Here is an 18,866-nt window from a genome sequence, read left to right as displayed (position 1 = left end):
GAAGTAGATTTTCTATAGTCCATGAAAAAAACTCGAATAACGTTATAAAAAATAATAATAATAATAATAATTTGAAGCAACCCTAAATAATTAAATATTGTGAGAAACTTTTTGACCAGTAAATAGTAGGGTTTCAAATAGCAAATAGAATGGTGACATGTGGAACGAGTCAGGCTCCTTGGGTTCGACGACATGTATAAAAGGTTGGTTTGAAGTGTCAGGTCATCCAGTTGGGTGTGTGGCTGGGGACTCCTGGGGACAAGAGCGTGCTTTCTGGGTTGCCTTTTCCTTTTGTTTTTGCCTGCCTCTCTAAAATTGGCCTCTCCCTCTTCCACTTTCTCCTTAATTTGTGATTAGATACAGTCAAATTAATTAGTAGTTGTGTTTTGTTAATTAATTATTGTAATAAAAATATTGATAGTAGAAGAAGGGAAGAAAAACGTGGGTAGGGATAAAATCTTGGTCGGAGATAATTTGATTTTTTTTTTTTTAATTTTGTATTAGTTAAGAAATACTGGAATGTTTTTCTTATGGTTTAAAGATAATTTTAAAATTAGTTTAAAAACAGAAGGGTAAATGGGGGGTCATTAGTGCTGGTACATGATGGGTAATAAATGATCATGTACACGTAGATGTAGTCTAACTGATTAGGTAAGGTTAACCAAGTACCGATGCCCGGACAACTCCCACGTGGTCTGATGTTGAGCGCACGTGACCGCTGTCTGGATTTTGCCTTCCCTTGTGGTTAAAACTCACTGCTGGCTCTCCTACTCTTGTAAATTCGGTCAGCTCTTAACCCTCTACTATAAATCTTGTTATTTTAGTCCCTCTGGGGGACAGAAAACATAGAAAGAAGGTTTAAGACAAGCATGAGATGGGACTAGAGAGACCATCTCCAAAAAGTAGAGGGACTGGTAAGATGATTTCTAGCCCTTCCCTTGCTGCTTAGCTTGCACGTGTAAGTGGTAGAAGACTGCAAGTAGGAGAGGAAATTTCTCGAAGGTGCGGTGGGTCCCATGATTTACTGTGTGCACGTGATGGTGATGATCAATCTAATCTGAATCTGATGATGGAGGTAGCAGCCAGCCATGTGTCTTTCAAGAGAAGCTCTTGCCATCGAGCATTCATTCCATGGTCCCCCCGAAACCACGTTCTCAAGCTACTTCTCGGTACTTTGGTATATTTGATGGTGTTGTTTATCCTGTTTTCTTAAATTGTTTTTTATTTAAAAATTATTTAAATTCATATATTGTTTTATATTTTTTTGAAGTTTTAATGCAGAGATATTAAAATTTTAAAAAAATATAAAAATTATTATTTTTCAATTGAAAAATAATTTTGCAAGATCATCTTGTTTGCCATTATAGAGGTATTTTTAATGGCAACCTCTTTTTCTTCTTTCTTTTAATAGAATAGCTGCAATTATGTTTGATTAGTGTTTTTTCATAAATAAAAATATATTTGGTTTAAAGAATTGAGATAAATACAAGAATATTTTATATTTTATTTTTAATATTGTCAGTTAAAACTACCAAAAAAATATTAGTATTATACATGTTGTCTAGTTAATATTATAGGGTATGTGAGTTTTATTGCAGCTATAAACATGGTTTATTATATATTATTATAGCGAGATTATTATTTTGTTTTTGGATCGAAAAGACTAAACACGTTATTTTAGGATAGTTTAGTCTTTTGCAGATGTCCACGGGACATTAAAAGATTTTTTGAGATATGTTGGTCTTTTATGTTAAAATACTTATTTATCCCTTAGATCAAGAAAAATTAGAGTTGTTAGTCGAGTACTTTTTCTGTTTTTCACTTATTAAACAACTGTAAAAATGCACTTTTACCATTATAAAAGACAAAAATCAAAGCATGAATTTGGAGGTATCTGTGTTCTTTCTCGATTTTTTTTTTAAAAAATTCTCATGTTCATGGGTGCATCACAATATGTTTCATTTGAAAAAAAAATTATACAAAAAGGTGGTTGTTATGCTGGTAAAAGCGTTTTAGTGGGTAGGAATTATGTGTGATGTGATATGATAACCAAACTTGTTTTTTTATTATATTTTTAAATATTTTTTTTTATTTTTTTTTCCGTAAAAATTTTATGCCTGACATCTTTTATTTAGAATTTTCAACTTTAATCATTGTTTATTTTGTTTCTTTATCCTTTTATAAAAGGTTTTTATGTTTTTGATTAAGTGATTAAATTATAATTTATTATATATTATTTATTTTTAATTTAGTATTTATTCTTTTAATTTTTAGTGTTTTTTTTAATTTTTTAATTAAAATATTATTAGTTTTTAATTTTATCATTCAATCAAAATTTATATATTTTTTATTATTTTAATTTAGCCTTTATATGTTTGGTCATTTTCTTTTGTTTAAGTTTTGTTTTTTAAATTCTACCCTCTAATTTTTTTCTATTTTGGTTTTTAATTTTATTATTCTAGTCATAGTTTTCTGTATGATTGATTGATTGAGAAATAAGTTTTGTAATTTTTTTATAATGACATGGATATTAAGTTTTAAATATTTATATGGTTCATGATTATTATTTTTTTTTATGATTTTATTATTTTACATTACATTTTTTTTAAAATTTTATAGTTATTTTTAATTTTTTCATTATTAATTTATTATGGTCTCATGACTTGTATTGTGGATTTTGTAGTCTTTTTTAAAATATTTTGTTTGTATTTAATTTTTAAAGATGCTTTTTATCACATACAAGCAATATATATATATATATATAATTTTTTATTCAACCAGCTTCGTATGTTTTCTATTTTTATTAATTTTAATAAATAAAATCAAAAGATAAATAAATTTATATTCATCTCTTAATTTTTTAGTTTTTCTTTTATTTATTGTTAATGAATTTATTTTATTTATTTACATAAATAATTACTGACTTGTTTGATTAAATATTTATATTAATTTTTTAATATATATTTTAATTTTTTGATGTAAAATATTAGATAAAAATAGTCTATGTATTTATATATATATATTTTTTAAATATACAACCTAGGAGCATGAGTCAAGTAGGTATGTAATAAATTTACGTGACATGTACTTTATGTTATTTCTTATACATGAACCCGGTTCGGTGTACGGAACTAATTTTAATTAATCAATGCAAAGAGTTTCATTATGTATTATTAGATTTTTTCTTCTGATAATTATACATATATTAAAATGAAATGGTCTTTTACCGTAGAAAGGACACAATTGCGTTTTCCTCGAATTTTTCATTATAATGGGTATTGTAGTAGTGATATATCTGTAATTTTCGTGTTTTTTTTTATACTTAATATTTTTTTTTACACCTAATCAAATTATCATTATTTTTTTATTTTTTAATATGTTTTTTACTTTTTGCCTGTATAATTTTTTGAAAAAAAATATTATTTTTTATTCTATGTACTTGAAATGTTTATTACTCTAAACTTGATAGTTTTATATTATTTTTTTTAATTTTTATTCTTTTGTAATTTTTATTTTTTGCTTTATGTTTTTCTTTTTAAATTTTCACATAAAGACCAAGAAAATAATATTTTGATTAAGCAATTGTAACATTATCCCATATTTTTACAACTTTAAAAATGAGATTAAGATTTTATATTTTTTTAATTATTATAAATAATTTTTATTATATTTTATTATATGAGAGTATTGGTCTTTTAATTCATATTTATATTTTCAACTCGTTATAAAAAAAATATATTAACAACGCCTGCATATAAATTTCTTTGTGTTATAAAATAATTATTTGGCTTGTAGCTAGTAAGTTGAATTGACATATTAATATTTTTTTTATCTTGATATAAATGACTTTTAATTTATTTATTTAAATGCATACTTGTAATTTTTAATTTTTAATTAAAACTTTTGTTGAGAGAAATATATTTGAAAAGCTTGTGCGTGTCTGTGTATAAAATTATTTGACTCCCATCAAAATACAAGTCAAATTATTAGTGATTATCTAGAATTACTCAGTATTCAAGAAATCAATTAAGCTCGGTGTTGACTAACCTCCAAGAAATTAAAATTATGTTATATATTGACTAGGTAGAAAGACGTTATCTTGTGCATTTGGAACACTGATGATATTTGATTTTGACTAGCTTGGATATAATAATATATAATAATAGAAAAAACACAACTTAAAATGTTTGTTGGGAAGTGTTTGTTTTTGTGCTTCCGTATGTTTTTCAATTTGTTTTTAATTTTTTTTTGTTTGAATATATTAACATAAAAAATAAATGATTTTATTAAAATATTTAAATTAAAAAAATCTACACTGTATTATTAAATACACTTAGAGGGTGTTCGACACAATTTTTATTGATATTTTTAGGTTTTTTTTAAGTGTCTTTGGTTTGAAAAATATTAAATTAATTTATTTTTTTTGTATTTCCTACAATTTTTATTGATATTTTTAGGTTTTTTCTTAAGTGTTTTTGGTTTGAAAAATATTAAATTAATTTTTTTTGTATTTCCTAGTAATTTTAATATACTAATATAAAAAAATATAAAAAATATATATAACACCACCGCCTAGCATCGCCACACAATCCACCTTAAAAAAAATTCCATTAAACTTTGAAAAACCACTTCAAAATCCCAAACCACCTCTCTTCCCCAAGCGGTAGGCTTAAAGCGGTGATTTATTTTCAGTGGACGCTTTTTCTTTCGAAGAATAGTTTTGTGAATTTTGTTTTTATTAATTTAATTTGCACATGATCCTCGCATCTAATGTTTTTTGGCTCTATTGTATGTCTTATGAAGAATTATTTCAAGGCCGGAGGACACCAATCAAACGCGCCATAAACGAGCCTTGGCTTTCACGACATGCTTTTAGTTTTACGCGGTCACGATCGACGCCCGGTGTAAGGTTTTGTTTGTTTCTATGATACGGCGGGGTACAATTTTATATGTATTCAATTGATTTTTTTTTTAAGTTAAATTAGAAAAAAATATAAATTATATTTTTTTAAATATATATTCTTAAATTACAATTATTAAAACTATCACATTATCAAATATACATGAAAAAGAAAAAAAAAGATACGTTTAATTCTCTTTTTTTATTTTTTTATTTTTTAAGAATAAAAATTCATTTTAAAACGAGATATTTATTTTAATTTATACAACACAGTTATATTTTTTCTGTAATCATCTTTTGTATTTTAAGATACCAATCCATCACAAAACAACATTTCCTCCTGGCTTCAAAAGTGGCTTGCACACCGAATTATTCCTATCTAGCTAGTTGATAAGGCGCGTGGATTTCTGACAACAAACAGGGAGCGTTTGTTCCTTCATATTCTCAGTGATATATACATTAGAATATAGGAAGAGGTGAGGTGGATGATTTATTTAAAATGCAATAAATAAAGAAATATAAAATAATTTTATTTTTGAAGAAATACTGATTTTTTTAAAATCTAAAACCACTGTTCATTTAAGGTTTATTTTGCCTTTAAAATGCGCAAGACATTTTTTAAGAGTATATTATTATTCTTAAACAAATCAAGGTTCCGTAGAAAGTAGAGCAGAACACAAGAATATCAAATATTTATGCGCAAAACCTCTCAAGGGGCAAAGGAGTAACAATCCAGTGTATGCATTCACATCATATGAATGATTCCTTGCTGCTGAATCCCCTTTTCTAATATTTTGCCCTTCTCCCCGCAGCTCAAACTCTTCAAGTAAATAATAGTAGTCCCGCAGGCTCTTCCTTTTTACTTGTTATACTTGATAGCAGCCTTTATTCTTCTCTTCTCTGTGATTTATTTACCTTTGAAAAACTCTTGACATGAAAACAAATATTTTTATCTAGTTACTCTATATATCATGTTTCTGTTTCTGGATTTGATGATCTGAAACTGATATATATACATGAGAAATATTAGTATTCCTAACTTGTTATGTATCTTAGTCTCTCTTTAAATCTCGATTAACTTCCAGCTTTCGATCTTCTGCTAAGTTAGAATATATATGCCGGAGAAGATCAAGTATTTGGTAGTTTGAATTCAGTGATAAAAGAAGAAACTTGCAGGGAGATCAAGAGAGAAGAATCGAAGAAGAGATCAGATTAAAGCTGGCAAATAATAGCAAGTGGTGGGAGAGAGCAGATGTGGCGAGTAGAAACATGGCTGGTTTTGAAGGTAATAATTCTCGATACGTTCATGGTCAAAATCACAACAACCTTCTCAGACCTGAACTTCATCTGATTCAAAGACCTTCATCCATTCCTTCCTCTGATTCTAGAGACAACAACAATACCCCATCACCACCAGATCATGCCAACCAAACTGCTCATCATCATGATAGTAGTGCTACCACTAGCTCTGGCGGCGGCACAAATCCGAATCGCCGTCCCAGAGGTCGTCCTGCTGGTTCCAAGAACAAACCGAAGCCACCCATTATTGTAACCCGGGACAGCCCTAATGCCCTCCGATCCCATGTGATTGAGATCTCTAATGGTGCTGATATAGTGGAAAGCGTGTCCACTTATGCGAGGAAAAGAGGAAGAGGAGTTTGTGTTCTTAGTGGAAGTGGGACAGTTGCTAATGTTACTCTAAGGCAACCAGCTTCTCCTGCAGGAAGCGTGCTTACTTTGCACGGAAGGTTTGAGATCCTTTCGCTATCTGGAACGGTGCTTCCGCCACCTGCGCCACCTGGGGCGGGAGGGCTGTCCATATTTTTGTCCGGTGGACAAGGACAAGTTGTTGGAGGGAATGTTGCGGGGCCTTTGATGGCTGCAGGTCCAGTAATTTTGATGGCTGCATCTTTTGCTAATGCAGTTTTTGAGCGTTTGCCTTTGGATGATCAGGAGGAAGCTGGGACGGTGCAGGTTCAGCCCACAGCTTCTCAGTCTTCGGGTGTGACTGGAAGTGGCGGACAGATGGGTGATGGCGGAGGAGGCAGCGGTACTGGAGGAGCTGGTAGTGGTTTTTTTAATATGGCCGGAGGAGCTCATCACGGGAATTATCCATTTTCAGGTGATTTGTTTGGACCATGGGGTGGAAGTGCTGCCAGGCCTCCATTTTAATTAGGGCACCAAGGTTTTTTTCCCAATGAGTGACGAGTTAGAGACATTGTTGTACTATCAGATTTTGGGCGAGACAGTTTCTGATCAGCTTTCAATAAGTGATGATGGAGCATTAATGATCGATCATGAGGGGGGGTATATATATATATACATATAACAATTAAGCTGCTAGCTAGCATATATTTTGTATTAATGTATGAGCATGGTTGTGGTGTGGTGATAAAAAAGATCGAGATTGGTCGTACTAATTTCTTCATTGACAAGTCCATAAAGATAGAAGAAGAAGAAGAAGAATAAGAAGAAGAAGAAGATGTATATTCATGGAGGCTGCCTGGTACTAATAATTACTTTGGAACCCAGATAGGAGCTAGAGCTATGAATTTACAGATTTGTCAAGGTCAGTAAGTTCAACTTCATATGTATAAACCATTTTGGGTTTCTTCTGTGTCTTTTCTTTTTCCTTTTATCAATAATTAATTTGTAGCTATATTTGGAAGTTCTAATATAGTATGTATTTTGATGCTCATCTCTAGCTAGCTAGGGTTTAATATATACATAATTTTATGTCTCTCTCTAATTTTTTAAAATTCTTTTTTTTTCTTTTTATCAATACATGTCTCCATTTCCAGTGCAAGAAATATTATTTATCATGATATGTTTTTGTTTTGATATCTGAATAGAAAAATGCGCCGCTTCAGTTTATATATGAAATATCTGTTCTTCATATCGAAAATAAGTACACTCGTGGGGGTTTTCTTGATGCTATATATATATATATATATAGAGAGAGAGAGAGAGAGAGAGAGAGAGAAAATAGATAATTTCAGAGTAAGTTTTTATTTTTTTAAGACAGGAGATACAAGGAAACATGTTTTGTTTATTTTTTTTTATTTTTTATTTATCGCTGTCCCTGTCTCTATATATTTATTTCGAAACAATAAACAAATGTCAACTTAATAATATCATTCATGCAACCTATATAGTAATGCTTAATTAGAGCATGTGCCTTGTCTTTAGCATTACATTCTTCGTGTGTAGGCAAGGGCACCCCACGATATAGATCCCCCCTGAGCAGCTCAGCTCAATCCCATAGCACTACGTGCTCCCGGTATACACATATTTTTGCCTGTGATCTTGCATGTGGCCATGTCTTCTTCCTTTATTTCATTTCTGCTTGCCCAACTGAGGAAAAGCACAGCGAAGAACTTTAAAAGCCTGTTGCTCTATTTACAGTAAAAAAGAGAGAGAGAAAACCTAGTCCTGAACTTCGAGAACAATTGATATATGCCCTAATTAAGGTGTCTCGCTCTCTCCCTCTTCTTTTTTTACTCTCTTTTCTCTCCATCTCCTGCATGCCCAATTCACACTTCTTTCTTTGACCAAGCGTTACAGCAGTAGCTAGAGAGTTCTCTTGTCAGTTACAATGTATGAAACTAACAAGACTACTGTTACGGTCGTAAAACAAGCCTGTCTACCCCCAAACTTCAGTCTTCTGAGCCATGGAACTCAAGCCTCTAGTTGTCAAGTGCCAACATTAACATACATGAAAAGAAGAAAAACCCACTTGCCAACGAGAGAAGTGTAATATATAATAATAATAATAAAAAAAAAACATGTTGGCACTATGTGTATAGCATGATTCTTAGAAAAACTTAATTGTATCCATCTTAGTTTCATATAATGTTAATCTAGTTCAAAGCCCATCTAGCTAGATTAATAGCTTAATTACAGAAACAATTATGTAGGAATCATAAAATCCCCAACTCCGAATGCCTTCCTTTTCTAGCACTTCATTCATCATTAATATCACTACTACCAATCTTCACAGGCAAAAGAAATTTCCCACACTCATATCCCATGTGCACAAATTTCTTGTTTTTGTTTTGCCTATAATTGGTTTTAACATTCTGGCCTCTGCACATTGACATTGTTGCACGTTTTTTTGGGTAATCATCGATAGATTGATAGTTTTAATGATGACTAAACAACTGATAGTACGTAAAAGAGAAGAACACAGCATTAATATTTGTTATACTTGCTACATGTTTTTTTTGTATATTGACCACACACAAAAACACATTGAAATTGAAGGGAAAAAAGCTTACGGACCAACAATTTGTACATTCAAAGCTGGCTAGTGATGAAATCTTGATTTAAACTTGAATGCCTTGATCAGCACACGGTCCATCACATTTCTCCTCTCCTTCAAATTTTTCAAGTCAATTATATATTTGATAAATTGTCGTGGAATTATGGAGGTCCAGCACTGCTCAATTGTCATAAACTTCATGAATGAGTGAATTGATTGTATGTGTACGAATCCATCAATCAATACAGTTGCTTAGGGTCTTTGAAATAATTAGAGATAGGATTGCTCGTCTGTGCCTATAAATTTGATTTGATTTCAATAAGAGGTTGCCTTTGGCATGTGTAATTGCCAACTCTTTAAGAGTATATCAATCATAGAGTGTGTTTTTCATCCAGCCATGCGTCCTAATGCAACAGCTGAGACACTTTCTTTCATTCTTTGTTGATAAGAGCGCCTAACACCATGATCTTAAATTAAGTGTTAACTAAATAGAAGAAGAAGAGATTAGCAAACAATTAACTTCTTGTTGCAGAATAAAACCGAGCAGTACATATGGCGTCATGTTTCTCACGATGTGATTAATGGTAGGACATGAAGTGTCTTGTGTCCATGTGAGTTCATGTTAGTTACAGAATAGTACTGACACGGCACTATTCAGCTTCTTACTCCCTTTGACACGCACACACATGCAATTTTTGCATGATCTAGCTAGATCTGTATGTTCACCTTATGCATGGTTTCAACATATGTTTCACCCGATATCTTAGAATCAAGAATTTTATGAGTATATGAATTCTATATATCCCTGAAAAATACAGCGAGGAGGCAGGTGAATTACTATAGCATGCATGAAAGCAGCTAGCAGGTCTTAACGTTTCCCACCTTTTCCCCGTATCTTCGTAGAGCCATCCATTCAAGCTATAGTAGTAGGCGACGGAGTGTACGTAGGATAAATTGAAGGCAAAAACAAATGCATGATTGCGGAGAGAGACCAACTCATAATTTCTGCCGGGGCAGTAATTAATATCGATAAATCCGGTGTTCATTTACACACACACACACACACACTGTAGAGATCGGCAAAATTCCACAGAATCTCGGCCAATTAATGTACTAATTACCATCTACAGATGTTACGATGAGGGCTCATATAGAGAGACTAACTCCGGATGATGCATGGTTTTCCCATCCGAGCTAAAGAGCAAATTAGCCTTAATTAGAACATGCCCAGTAATCCAACCACATGATAATAACACACTAGCATTGCAGCCAAGCATGTAAAGGTTCATTAAGCTCAAAGAGGACAAGGTTCATAACAATGGTTCCTTCCATACTTGTGTCAGCTTTCAATTCTGTGGTGAAGCGAAGCCTACCATTAATGAGAAACGCTTCGGAATAAAATTGAAGCTACAAGATTCGGATGACAGAATTAATTTAAGGCGGCGCGAAGGTCAACATTGTGCAAATTATAAATACGAGGATCAGCTGGGCTCCGGCTGTCACTATATTTCTTAACCGTGGCTGTGGTGTGGTCGAGGAAAACATATTTGGTTAGAAAAGTTATTGAAACAGAGATTGTAAATAATATAGAAAATAAAGAAACAAGAAAAGCTTGAATGCAAAAATAAATAAAAATAAAATCAAAATAGAGCCTTTTCAGCCTCTCAAGCTATTAAATATGAGATCCACATGAATTCCACAGTTATTTTTTTTTGGTTAAAATCCCACGACTAATTATTATCAAAAGGGTACTTTCTACTTTCCGTCTAAAGCAGCCATACACGGGTCCAGCCAAAATCCGCAAGATGGCTTCCCTCGTGAACCTCGAGAAACTATTCTGCACGTGATAAACATGCATCTACAGAGATGGGTGCTTAGGACTCTAATTCAACAACGTGGGAGGAACAAAAACGATCTCAGCCATTCCCTCTCGAGCCTCTGTCTCTCCCAAAACTTGGCATTTCTACCTAGAAAAATTGGTGGATCCAGCTCACACGAGGAGGAGGGAGTCAGGCTGATCTGTTCTCAAACGGGACACGAACATGGAGCTGTCCATGCAAGCTAACAACAGCAGATGTCTGAAGTGGATCAATTCTCGAAGGTAAGCTCACAACCTGACCAAAAAAGACATTTCAAACGTTTTTCACGTACATACAAGTTAAATATATCAAAGCAATGGACCATCACCACACTAACATCCTGCCAATAAGACCACACCAATACCATAAACAATGAATTCGGTAAAAAAGAGTTGATTCACATGGTGAATAATCCACCTGCCTGGCAGGGTCGGCGACTAACATGTTCCATGTCGTAAGTTAAAAATAAATGATTCCCATACTCTCGCTAATGACAGTCTTCCGTAGGGCATGAAAGCCATGGTGTATCTATATTGGAATAGGAGTGCCATTTGCTCTTCAGGCAAGGATTATAAAGCAGAAACACCTCTTTTTTCAAAACTACTATTCTGTTAGAGATCATAACAATACCTTCTTAAACGGTGTAATACCCCAAGGATTGTCTAGCTGCTCTGGTTGACCTGTTATAACCAGACGCCCTACAGGATCTGATTGTACTCGGACCTGATCCACCAAAAAATAGCGATTTCATGTATCTTCTAGGGAGAGTGGTCTAACCAAAAATTGATATGTTATGAAGGAACATTTTAAGTTCTGGAAATGATAGAGCACACATCCATGGCACAGAGCATTCTATCAATAATTTCCATCTAAAAGACATCAAGGAGGTAAGAATAAGAGCAGGAAAGACAAACACATGAGAGGGGAGCAAAAGAGATACCATGAGAAGGTGCTTACCTCTTCACGCAGAAGTCCGGGGACTAAAGCATATATCTCATAGCAATCTTTCTGTGTAAAGGTGCAGTATGCTAGTCACTAAACCCAGCAGTGAGAACTTGACAACTAAGGCTCAGGATAACAGAAATTTTAAGAAAGAAAAACAGCAGATGCTTACACTTTCCCACACATTGATCTTCACCCAGTCAGCAGGGGGCCCAATATCAATGATTTCAGTATCCACTCTAAGATGATAAAAAAACAATTAGCCTTGCTTCATAAAAGAGAAAACACCTTATGGTATGTGTGCAGTTAGGCATAAAAGGGGCACCATTTGGACTCTGATGTACAAATTCTATGGAGGATTTTTTTCTTTCTAGTTGTAGCTTGAAGCCAAGAAACTAAGAGGATAGCACAAAATATGCCATGGTTCATTTGTTGAAAGAATAAGATCGACACTAGCTATTATGCTGAACGATGACTTCATAAGAAACAGTTGGATCAACTGATTGCTATTTAATTACTAGTATGAAAGCAGCGGCAAGCAAAACTGAGAAAAATAAATTGAGAGGAAATAAAGAGCAATCTTTACTCCTTATCTGTTTCAGCATTCACAGGTCTCTCATCTGTCTTCTGTTTGTGAAAACCTGACTCAACAAACCAGATCAAATAAAAATGTATAAACCTGCCAATTGGAAAGATCTTCATTCTAGAGATTGTACCGAAACTTTTGAGAGGCTTTTCACGTCTTGAAAAATTCAAGCTCTTCACCTGTCCAAGAGAAATGAAAAGCATCATTTCCCTGCACTGTTCTACAGAAATATATGTGAGATATAGGTATGTCCTGTGTCACAACAAACCTTAACAAATGGCTCACTAACCTCACCATGTCCAAGATGACGCTGAGCATGCCAACCCTGCATAGCACGAGCAGCAGCATCCCTTCTTGTCCTGCCTGATCCAGTTGCTTGGCACCCAGTTGTCTGGTAGAGAGAAAAATGCATTAAAATACAAATTATGAAAGCAGGGATAAAAAGGAACAAGAACCAGGCACTGAATTTAACAACTCTACTAAAGTTTGTTACAAGCAGCTTCAGCTCACACTATTATCAGCATACAGATTCCAATGAAAACATTGTGGCCCACGAGCAGAAGAAAATACAAAATTTATAGTTGCGCTCGCCTCAGGCCTGTAGTTTTCAACTCAACTTGGTTTCCTCATAGTTGTATAAACGGTTTATGCGCACAACAAAGTTAAATCTGGTATGGTTTATCAGCAATTTGTATGACCGACAAGAACTAACAATGATAACTAACCACTTCACAGATGCATCCATATATAGATGCAAGCAGATTTCACATTCAGAAATATGCCAGGATTTATCATCCCCATTTTCATCCGGTGTAACAGACTCTATCATCTTTTGTGCCAGTTATGCAACGTAGATCAATTACATAATGTACATGTATGCAACCAAAAGGATGCGTGGATTTTTATGGACCGGGTAAACTTTAATAGATTTTAATTGTAGAATTCACTTTTCTCTCATTAAGTGCAACTCTATCTTCCATATAACAGAGTGACCATATGTGGTACCAAGAAAAATTCAAAGGACTATTTGATATTAAGCCAGCCAAGAGTTTAAACACTCAAGTTCAAGTTCAGTTCCATAATGCAAACCAACAAGCACAAGCCGAGCTTTTATTCACTTTCACTGATTAGTTCTGTCAAGGCTCTAATAATTCTCTCTTTCCTGAGCGGGTAAAAGATTTTGGAAATACTACAGACAAACAAAAACAGGCAAGAACAGCACTTTACCTCCTTTTCAACACTGGTAGCCTGATGCAGGGGTGGACTGGGAAGTTGGAGCTCGCCAGTTTCCCTCTTATTCTTTTCATATTCCAGAAGTGCCTGTGGTAAATGAGGGATGAGGGATAGAAGTCACAAGAAAGTCACAGAGAGCAATAATCCATTAGTCCACGACCTAGCTTTTAAATCATTTGAATCTTTATGGCATTCAAATGAATGCCATACAAGGACAGCTAAACTCACTTCAAATACAACAAAGATAAGCCTGGACACTTGTCAACACTGACAAATTGTATGATCTGAGTCTATTCTAATGCTTCTATCATTAGATTCCCTGGCCAACACTTCCCATGTTAAAATTAAAGAAAACAAAGTCTTAATTTAGGATTTTATCTAACATATTAAGTTCCAACATCTACATGTAGAGCATTTTCACCACAGAAAAAAGTATTACCTTCTCAAAGAAAATGCGGAATGTCCAAGACACCGTTGTGCAAGTCCTGTGAGAGACAGAAAAAAGCTGAATGAATTAAATGATAAATATTTTCCATATTTTAATAATCCACGTAAATTATTGCTGCCATTCACAGCCCACATCCAAGATGTGAAGAGCAGAAAATAGTTATAGTAAAGTGTCAACTGTCTGCAGCCTAAAAAGCAAATAATGAAAAGAAATGTAACTGAAAATGATTAATAATCCCATGCCAAATACATGCAAATTTTACAAATAACTTAAAAAAATATTTGGCTTAATAATCCTTTGTTAAATCCATGCAAATTCTACAAGATAGCTTACAAGAATTATCCTTCCTTACTTGGGAGGGTGGAAAGATTCTCCCACTTGCCGCCACAACTTGTTTGCAGTAACCTACAGATATGAGATCAAAAGCAGCTGTCATAAGTTAATATCAATAAAAGCCTAAAGATCCATGAAACCTATTATTGACACAAGATTATTAAAATACAACATATAAGCACATCGAAACTGCAATTTCATGCTCAATTTTTTAAATCAGATGCCTGTATTCACAATAAGACTGGAAGAAAACAACACAGGCACGTGACCAAAAAACATTATCCTGCAAGTGGTACAACTCTAGCTACAGGTGCAACATTACATCTCTGAAATCATATACTCCAGATGTTATGATCCTGAAACATATCATGTATCCACATGTTTTACTCCAGAAGATGGAGGGGGATCAGACATTTTTCATTAATACCCTGGTCAAACATAAGTTCAGAATAAGTTTTTCTTTTTTTTCCCAATCTGAAGGGCATAGCCTAAGTACTAAAGCATTTGCTGAAGGGGCAGCAAATCCTCTGAATATTTTTAAGAAAAAGAGACAAATTCTCAAATGGCAACAAAAGGAATATAGTGAAATGAAGGTTTGCTTTTTGAATTTGTTGGGAGTCGTTTGTAATTATTTTACCAGGCGGCTTCGTGAGCACCTTGTAACCAAGCTGCTTTACAAATAGCCTCTTTTGTGACTAGGATAAATAGTTTTCAAGAGTACCTTATAAGGATTTAACCACTAAGCAATTGGGGGTACCTCTTTGCTTCTTTCTCTACAGGGTTTGACTTGATGAAAGTCACTTCGAACCAGAACTTTTGAGGATTTAGTGCTTTGTAAGCTGCGAGGGGTCATAGTAATTGGATCAGTTATGCATCCTCCTATCAGGCATGAGGCCCCAGAATCCTCATCAGTCATTAATACGAGTTGATATACACTTATATCAATTCATTATGTATTAATTTTCTACTTTTAATTAATTTATTTCAAGCACGAACTAGTTTCTAGTAATGGTTTTAGCATTGGTGCAATTTTGATTCCAATCAAAACCAAACCTTCCAGGAATAGTTTTGGTCATCATGAGCATGGATAGTTAACCATTTTCTAAATAAAGCATACACCACAAATTTTCAACAATTTCACAAAAAGGGGAGAAAACTTAAGTTTTTAATAAATATGGGTCATAGCTCTGTACAACTCTTAACAATAATTTCATAATTGATCCCTCGCATTTCATAAAATGCTGACATTTTCTCTGCTTGTGATACTGATTTTCTTTGGATGTGCCAACCTTCTCATTGAATTCCCTTCTCTTTTGGTTAATCTCATCTATCATGATTACTTCTTAATTTTGTTTGATGTAATCGTCGCTTGAATTTTCTGCATTTTCATTATCCTACATTTAACCAGCAAGAAGTGAATACTAACGGAATTTGGTAATGTCAGCTTAATTTGGAGGGGAATTCGGTAATACTTGTAAGCATGTATGATTTTTAAGTTCTAAGGAGGAATAGAAGTGAATTTAATTGATTTAAACTTCCAATCAGAAGGACAAACCAACATGGTTCCAGGCAAGCTGTGAGAAAAGATGTTGTCAACACATGTGAGCATTTTGAAGCACAATGCCATTATGCTTGACAACAGCAGTAGAGCAACCTGATATGTTTTCAAGCAACTACAACTCCTATTCTCAATCCCTTTACTTATTTATAATTCTATCTATCCACTGATATGGGATATTTAAATTTCCCATAGTGTATAGCAAACACTATTGATTTTGTGTAACAGCTTATGTTGCAAGTTATTCCTATTGCTTACACCAATTCCAGAAACCATGCTGCTACATACAACAGCAAAATCCATTCAAGTGCAGACTTCTTTTTTTTTTTGTGGCAGCCAATGCCTAAAACCCACAGAACATGAAAAATGTATAAGGAGGGAAGCAAAAGACACCTACCACTTCATAGCCACCCAGTTTGATCACAGACCTCCATAACCTAACTCCCAAGGAAAAAACGACCATATTAGCTTACACCTAGACTCTAGACACATATCATTGGGAAAAAAAAAACTATTTTCACATAAAACTTACTTCAGGCAGTTTAATGGCTCTCCGTAAAACTTAGGGGGTTTGAAATCCATGATATTCTGCTTATAAAAAATCTCCAGGTCCTTCATGAATGCAGCTTGCTCCTCTAGGGTCCCGGCAACATCAGTCTCCCCCATCTACATTTCAAACACCATATAATCATTCAGCACAAACAATACTTCTACTTACAAGATTCATGATAACAATGAATACTTTAGGTTGCTAAGGATGTTGGGTTCAATTACCTTAATATCAGTCCATACATTTTTGGACTTTGCCGCACTATAAAGCTTTGTTCTAGGAGTTGAGCACCTCCTTTGGGTAGATGGAGTAGCCGTTTGTGGCTGGTTTTGAACACAGGAGCCACCATCTCCATCAGTTTTCTCTTCCACCACTCGCCGATTAATATTTTCATCCGTGGCAGTTTTCCCATCATCAGGCAAAGCTGGAGTGTCAGTCATAGGAACATCAGTTGCCGAACTCACAGTGATGTCATCGTCAGCAACTGATGCCTGCCTATTTTCATTCGGCTCTTGATCCTCCGAAACATCAGCAGTTTCTTCTTGCTCTTTAACAGTGGCATCAGAAGGCTTGTTAGCATCCGAGTCTCCCGGCAAGTCTTGCACGGCAACCATTTCACTATCTTCCATTTCGCTTTTTTGCTTTTTCGTCCAGTTCACACCCTATAGACCAACGACATGCATGAATTATTATTATTATTATTATACGCTAGATTAAATCCAAATAAAATATATGCACAATTCTCTAATAATATAGCATGGCAAAAACCGTTAGCCTCTTGCAAAGTATTTCGCGAGGAGGGGAAAAATTAAGGAAAAAAGAATAATCAATCCCAAAAATCCATTTCTAATTTTCAAGAAAAAGATTTTCAATGTTTAAACCTAACTACGGAACAGTTCAAGATTTAAAATTAAAAAAAGAAAAAACGTGGTAAAAGCTTGCCTTTGGGAGATAACAGAAGCGGGGAGAGGTAAAGCTTGAAAGAGAATAGAGCGAACGGCAGCGTGTTAGGGTTTTGAGTTTGAGCAGAAAGCGAGCAATGCAGGTAAAGAGGAAGGCAGAGAAGGGTGAAATCAAGTCTTTTCCGGCGAACGTAGGAGGTGTCGTATCGTGCCGTCCGTGCCAAACCCAAAGGAACGACGGTTCGATTAGCGAATTCTTTTAGTTTCTCAGAGAAGACAGTTAATTTGCGAGAAGAAAGACAAGGTGGTAACTAGCAGAGCAAATCCATGGCGGTGGGAGTCAGGATTTTCCATTTTTTTTTATTCTATCCCTCTATGCCTTCCTTTCTTGTGTGTGTATATATAAATAAAATCTCCTTTGACTCTATAGAAAATAAATACCAGGCTTAACATGTTTTTTTAATTACGTGGCAGACGCTCATCTACCTTACTTTTCCCTCTCATAAAGACCGGGTTGCCCTTGCACTGCTGCCGTTGTCTTTTCCTTACTTTTTACCCGGTAGATGATAATATTTTTTTTAATTATATAAAATACATGCTAATAATTTTTTTAATTATCATTAGAAATTATATTATAAAAAAATGAATTTTTTATATTAAATTCATAGTGAAAATTAAATTTATGAAGCTGGATAGATATGAAAATTTGTAAAAAAAAACTTTAATCCTTTACATTATTTAAAAACAGTGCTTATATTGAAAAAAAAAACTTATATTGTTCGTATTTTTTTACTTGAGGAAAAATGAAAAACTTGTAAAGAGAAACTATATAAAACTTTCAAAATGTGTTTTTGGAACTCAGTGTAAATCTAAGAACCTGTTTTTTTTTGGAGAAATATTGTTTTAAATTTTCTAACTTGTAAAGAGAAACTATATAAAACTTTTAAAATGTGTTTTTTGAACTCAGTGTAAATCTAAAAACCTGGTTTTTTTTTGGAGAAATATTGTTTTAAAGTTTCCTTTTGAACTCGAATTTCCTATACGATTGAAATGAATAACCCTTGTATTTCTTACCATCGCAGCAAGTTTATGAAGCCATTCACAGTCAATTATAATTTAATTTTAGGTTCAGATTTTAGATCAATGCTCATCAGAATTTATTAAATCTCTTTTAATATATTATATATATATGCTAAGTCGATATGAGGGCGCCCTTAAGATCACATGAGAAGAGATTCGATGATCATGCTCGAGCACGTAATTATAACTAAAATCAAGACCACCGTGAGTGGAT

At 33.8% G+C, this 18,866-nt stretch overlaps 2 protein-coding genes across 11 annotated transcripts; one reads left to right on the top strand and one right to left on the bottom strand.

Moving 5' to 3' along the window:
* Positions 1 to 5,545: 5,545 nt before the first annotated feature.
* On the top strand, positions 5,546 to 7,598 carry LOC105137193 (putative DNA-binding protein ESCAROLA). Its single transcript, XM_011042852.1, has one exon. It carries the CDS (start codon positions 6,170 to 6,172, stop codon positions 7,070 to 7,072), a length of 903 nt encoding a protein of 300 aa, XP_011041154.1. The 5' UTR covers positions 5,546 to 6,169; the 3' UTR covers positions 7,073 to 7,598.
* Positions 7,599 to 10,790: 3,192 nt separating this feature from the next.
* On the bottom strand, positions 10,791 to 17,969 carry LOC105137191 (AT-rich interactive domain-containing protein 6). Of its 10 annotated transcripts, none has more exons than XM_011042844.1 (14): positions 17,613 to 17,969; positions 16,895 to 17,332; positions 16,653 to 16,786; positions 16,518 to 16,557; positions 14,582 to 14,634; positions 14,221 to 14,266; positions 13,776 to 13,868; positions 12,817 to 12,939; positions 12,679 to 12,727; positions 12,549 to 12,603; positions 12,135 to 12,201; positions 11,978 to 12,028; positions 11,651 to 11,743; positions 10,791 to 11,275 (listed from the first exon to the last, which is right to left on the bottom strand). In XM_011042844.1, the coding sequence occupies exons 2-14, from the start codon at positions 17,297 to 17,299 to the stop codon at positions 11,171 to 11,173; spliced, it is 1,314 nt and encodes a 437-aa protein (XP_011041146.1). In that variant the 5' UTR covers positions 17,300 to 17,332; positions 17,613 to 17,969; the 3' UTR covers positions 10,791 to 11,170. The 10 variants fall into 10 exon arrangements, with proteins under 10 accessions (XP_011041146.1, XP_011041149.1, XP_011041143.1 ...); XM_011042847.1 differs by having other exon boundaries at positions 12,838 to 12,939; XM_011042841.1 differs by having other exon boundaries at positions 12,549 to 12,727.
* Between the last annotated feature and the right edge of the window lie 897 nt (positions 17,970 to 18,866).

Source organism: Populus euphratica, unplaced genomic scaffold (genome assembly GCF_000495115.2).
Source record: "Populus euphratica unplaced genomic scaffold, PopEup_1.0 scaffold65.1, whole genome shotgun sequence".
In the NCBI taxonomy this organism is placed as follows: domain Eukaryota; kingdom Viridiplantae; phylum Streptophyta; class Magnoliopsida; order Malpighiales; family Salicaceae; genus Populus; species Populus euphratica.
This window is presented reverse-complemented; position numbering and strand designations above follow the sequence as displayed.

What these genes read in the sequence shown, in the direction of transcription:
- LOC105137193 (XM_011042852.1), top strand. Translation starts at nt 6,170, where the DNA reads ATGGCTGGTTTTGAAGGTAATAATTCTCGATACGTTCATGGTCAAAAT.
- LOC105137191 (XM_011042841.1), bottom strand. Translation starts at nt 17,299, where the DNA reads ATGGAAGATAGTGAAATGGTTGCCGTGCAAGACTTGCCGGGAGACTCG. An exon ending in TTAGTGAGCCATTTGTTAAG is followed by an intron (nt 12,728 to 12,816) that starts GTTTGTTGTGAC and finishes TCTCTTGGACAG; the next exon opens with GTGAAGAGCTTGAATTTTTC. An exon ending in AGATCAATGTGTGGGAAAGT is followed by an intron (nt 12,029 to 12,134) that starts GTAAGCATCTGC and finishes ACCTTTACACAG; the next exon opens with AAAGATTGCTATGAGATATA.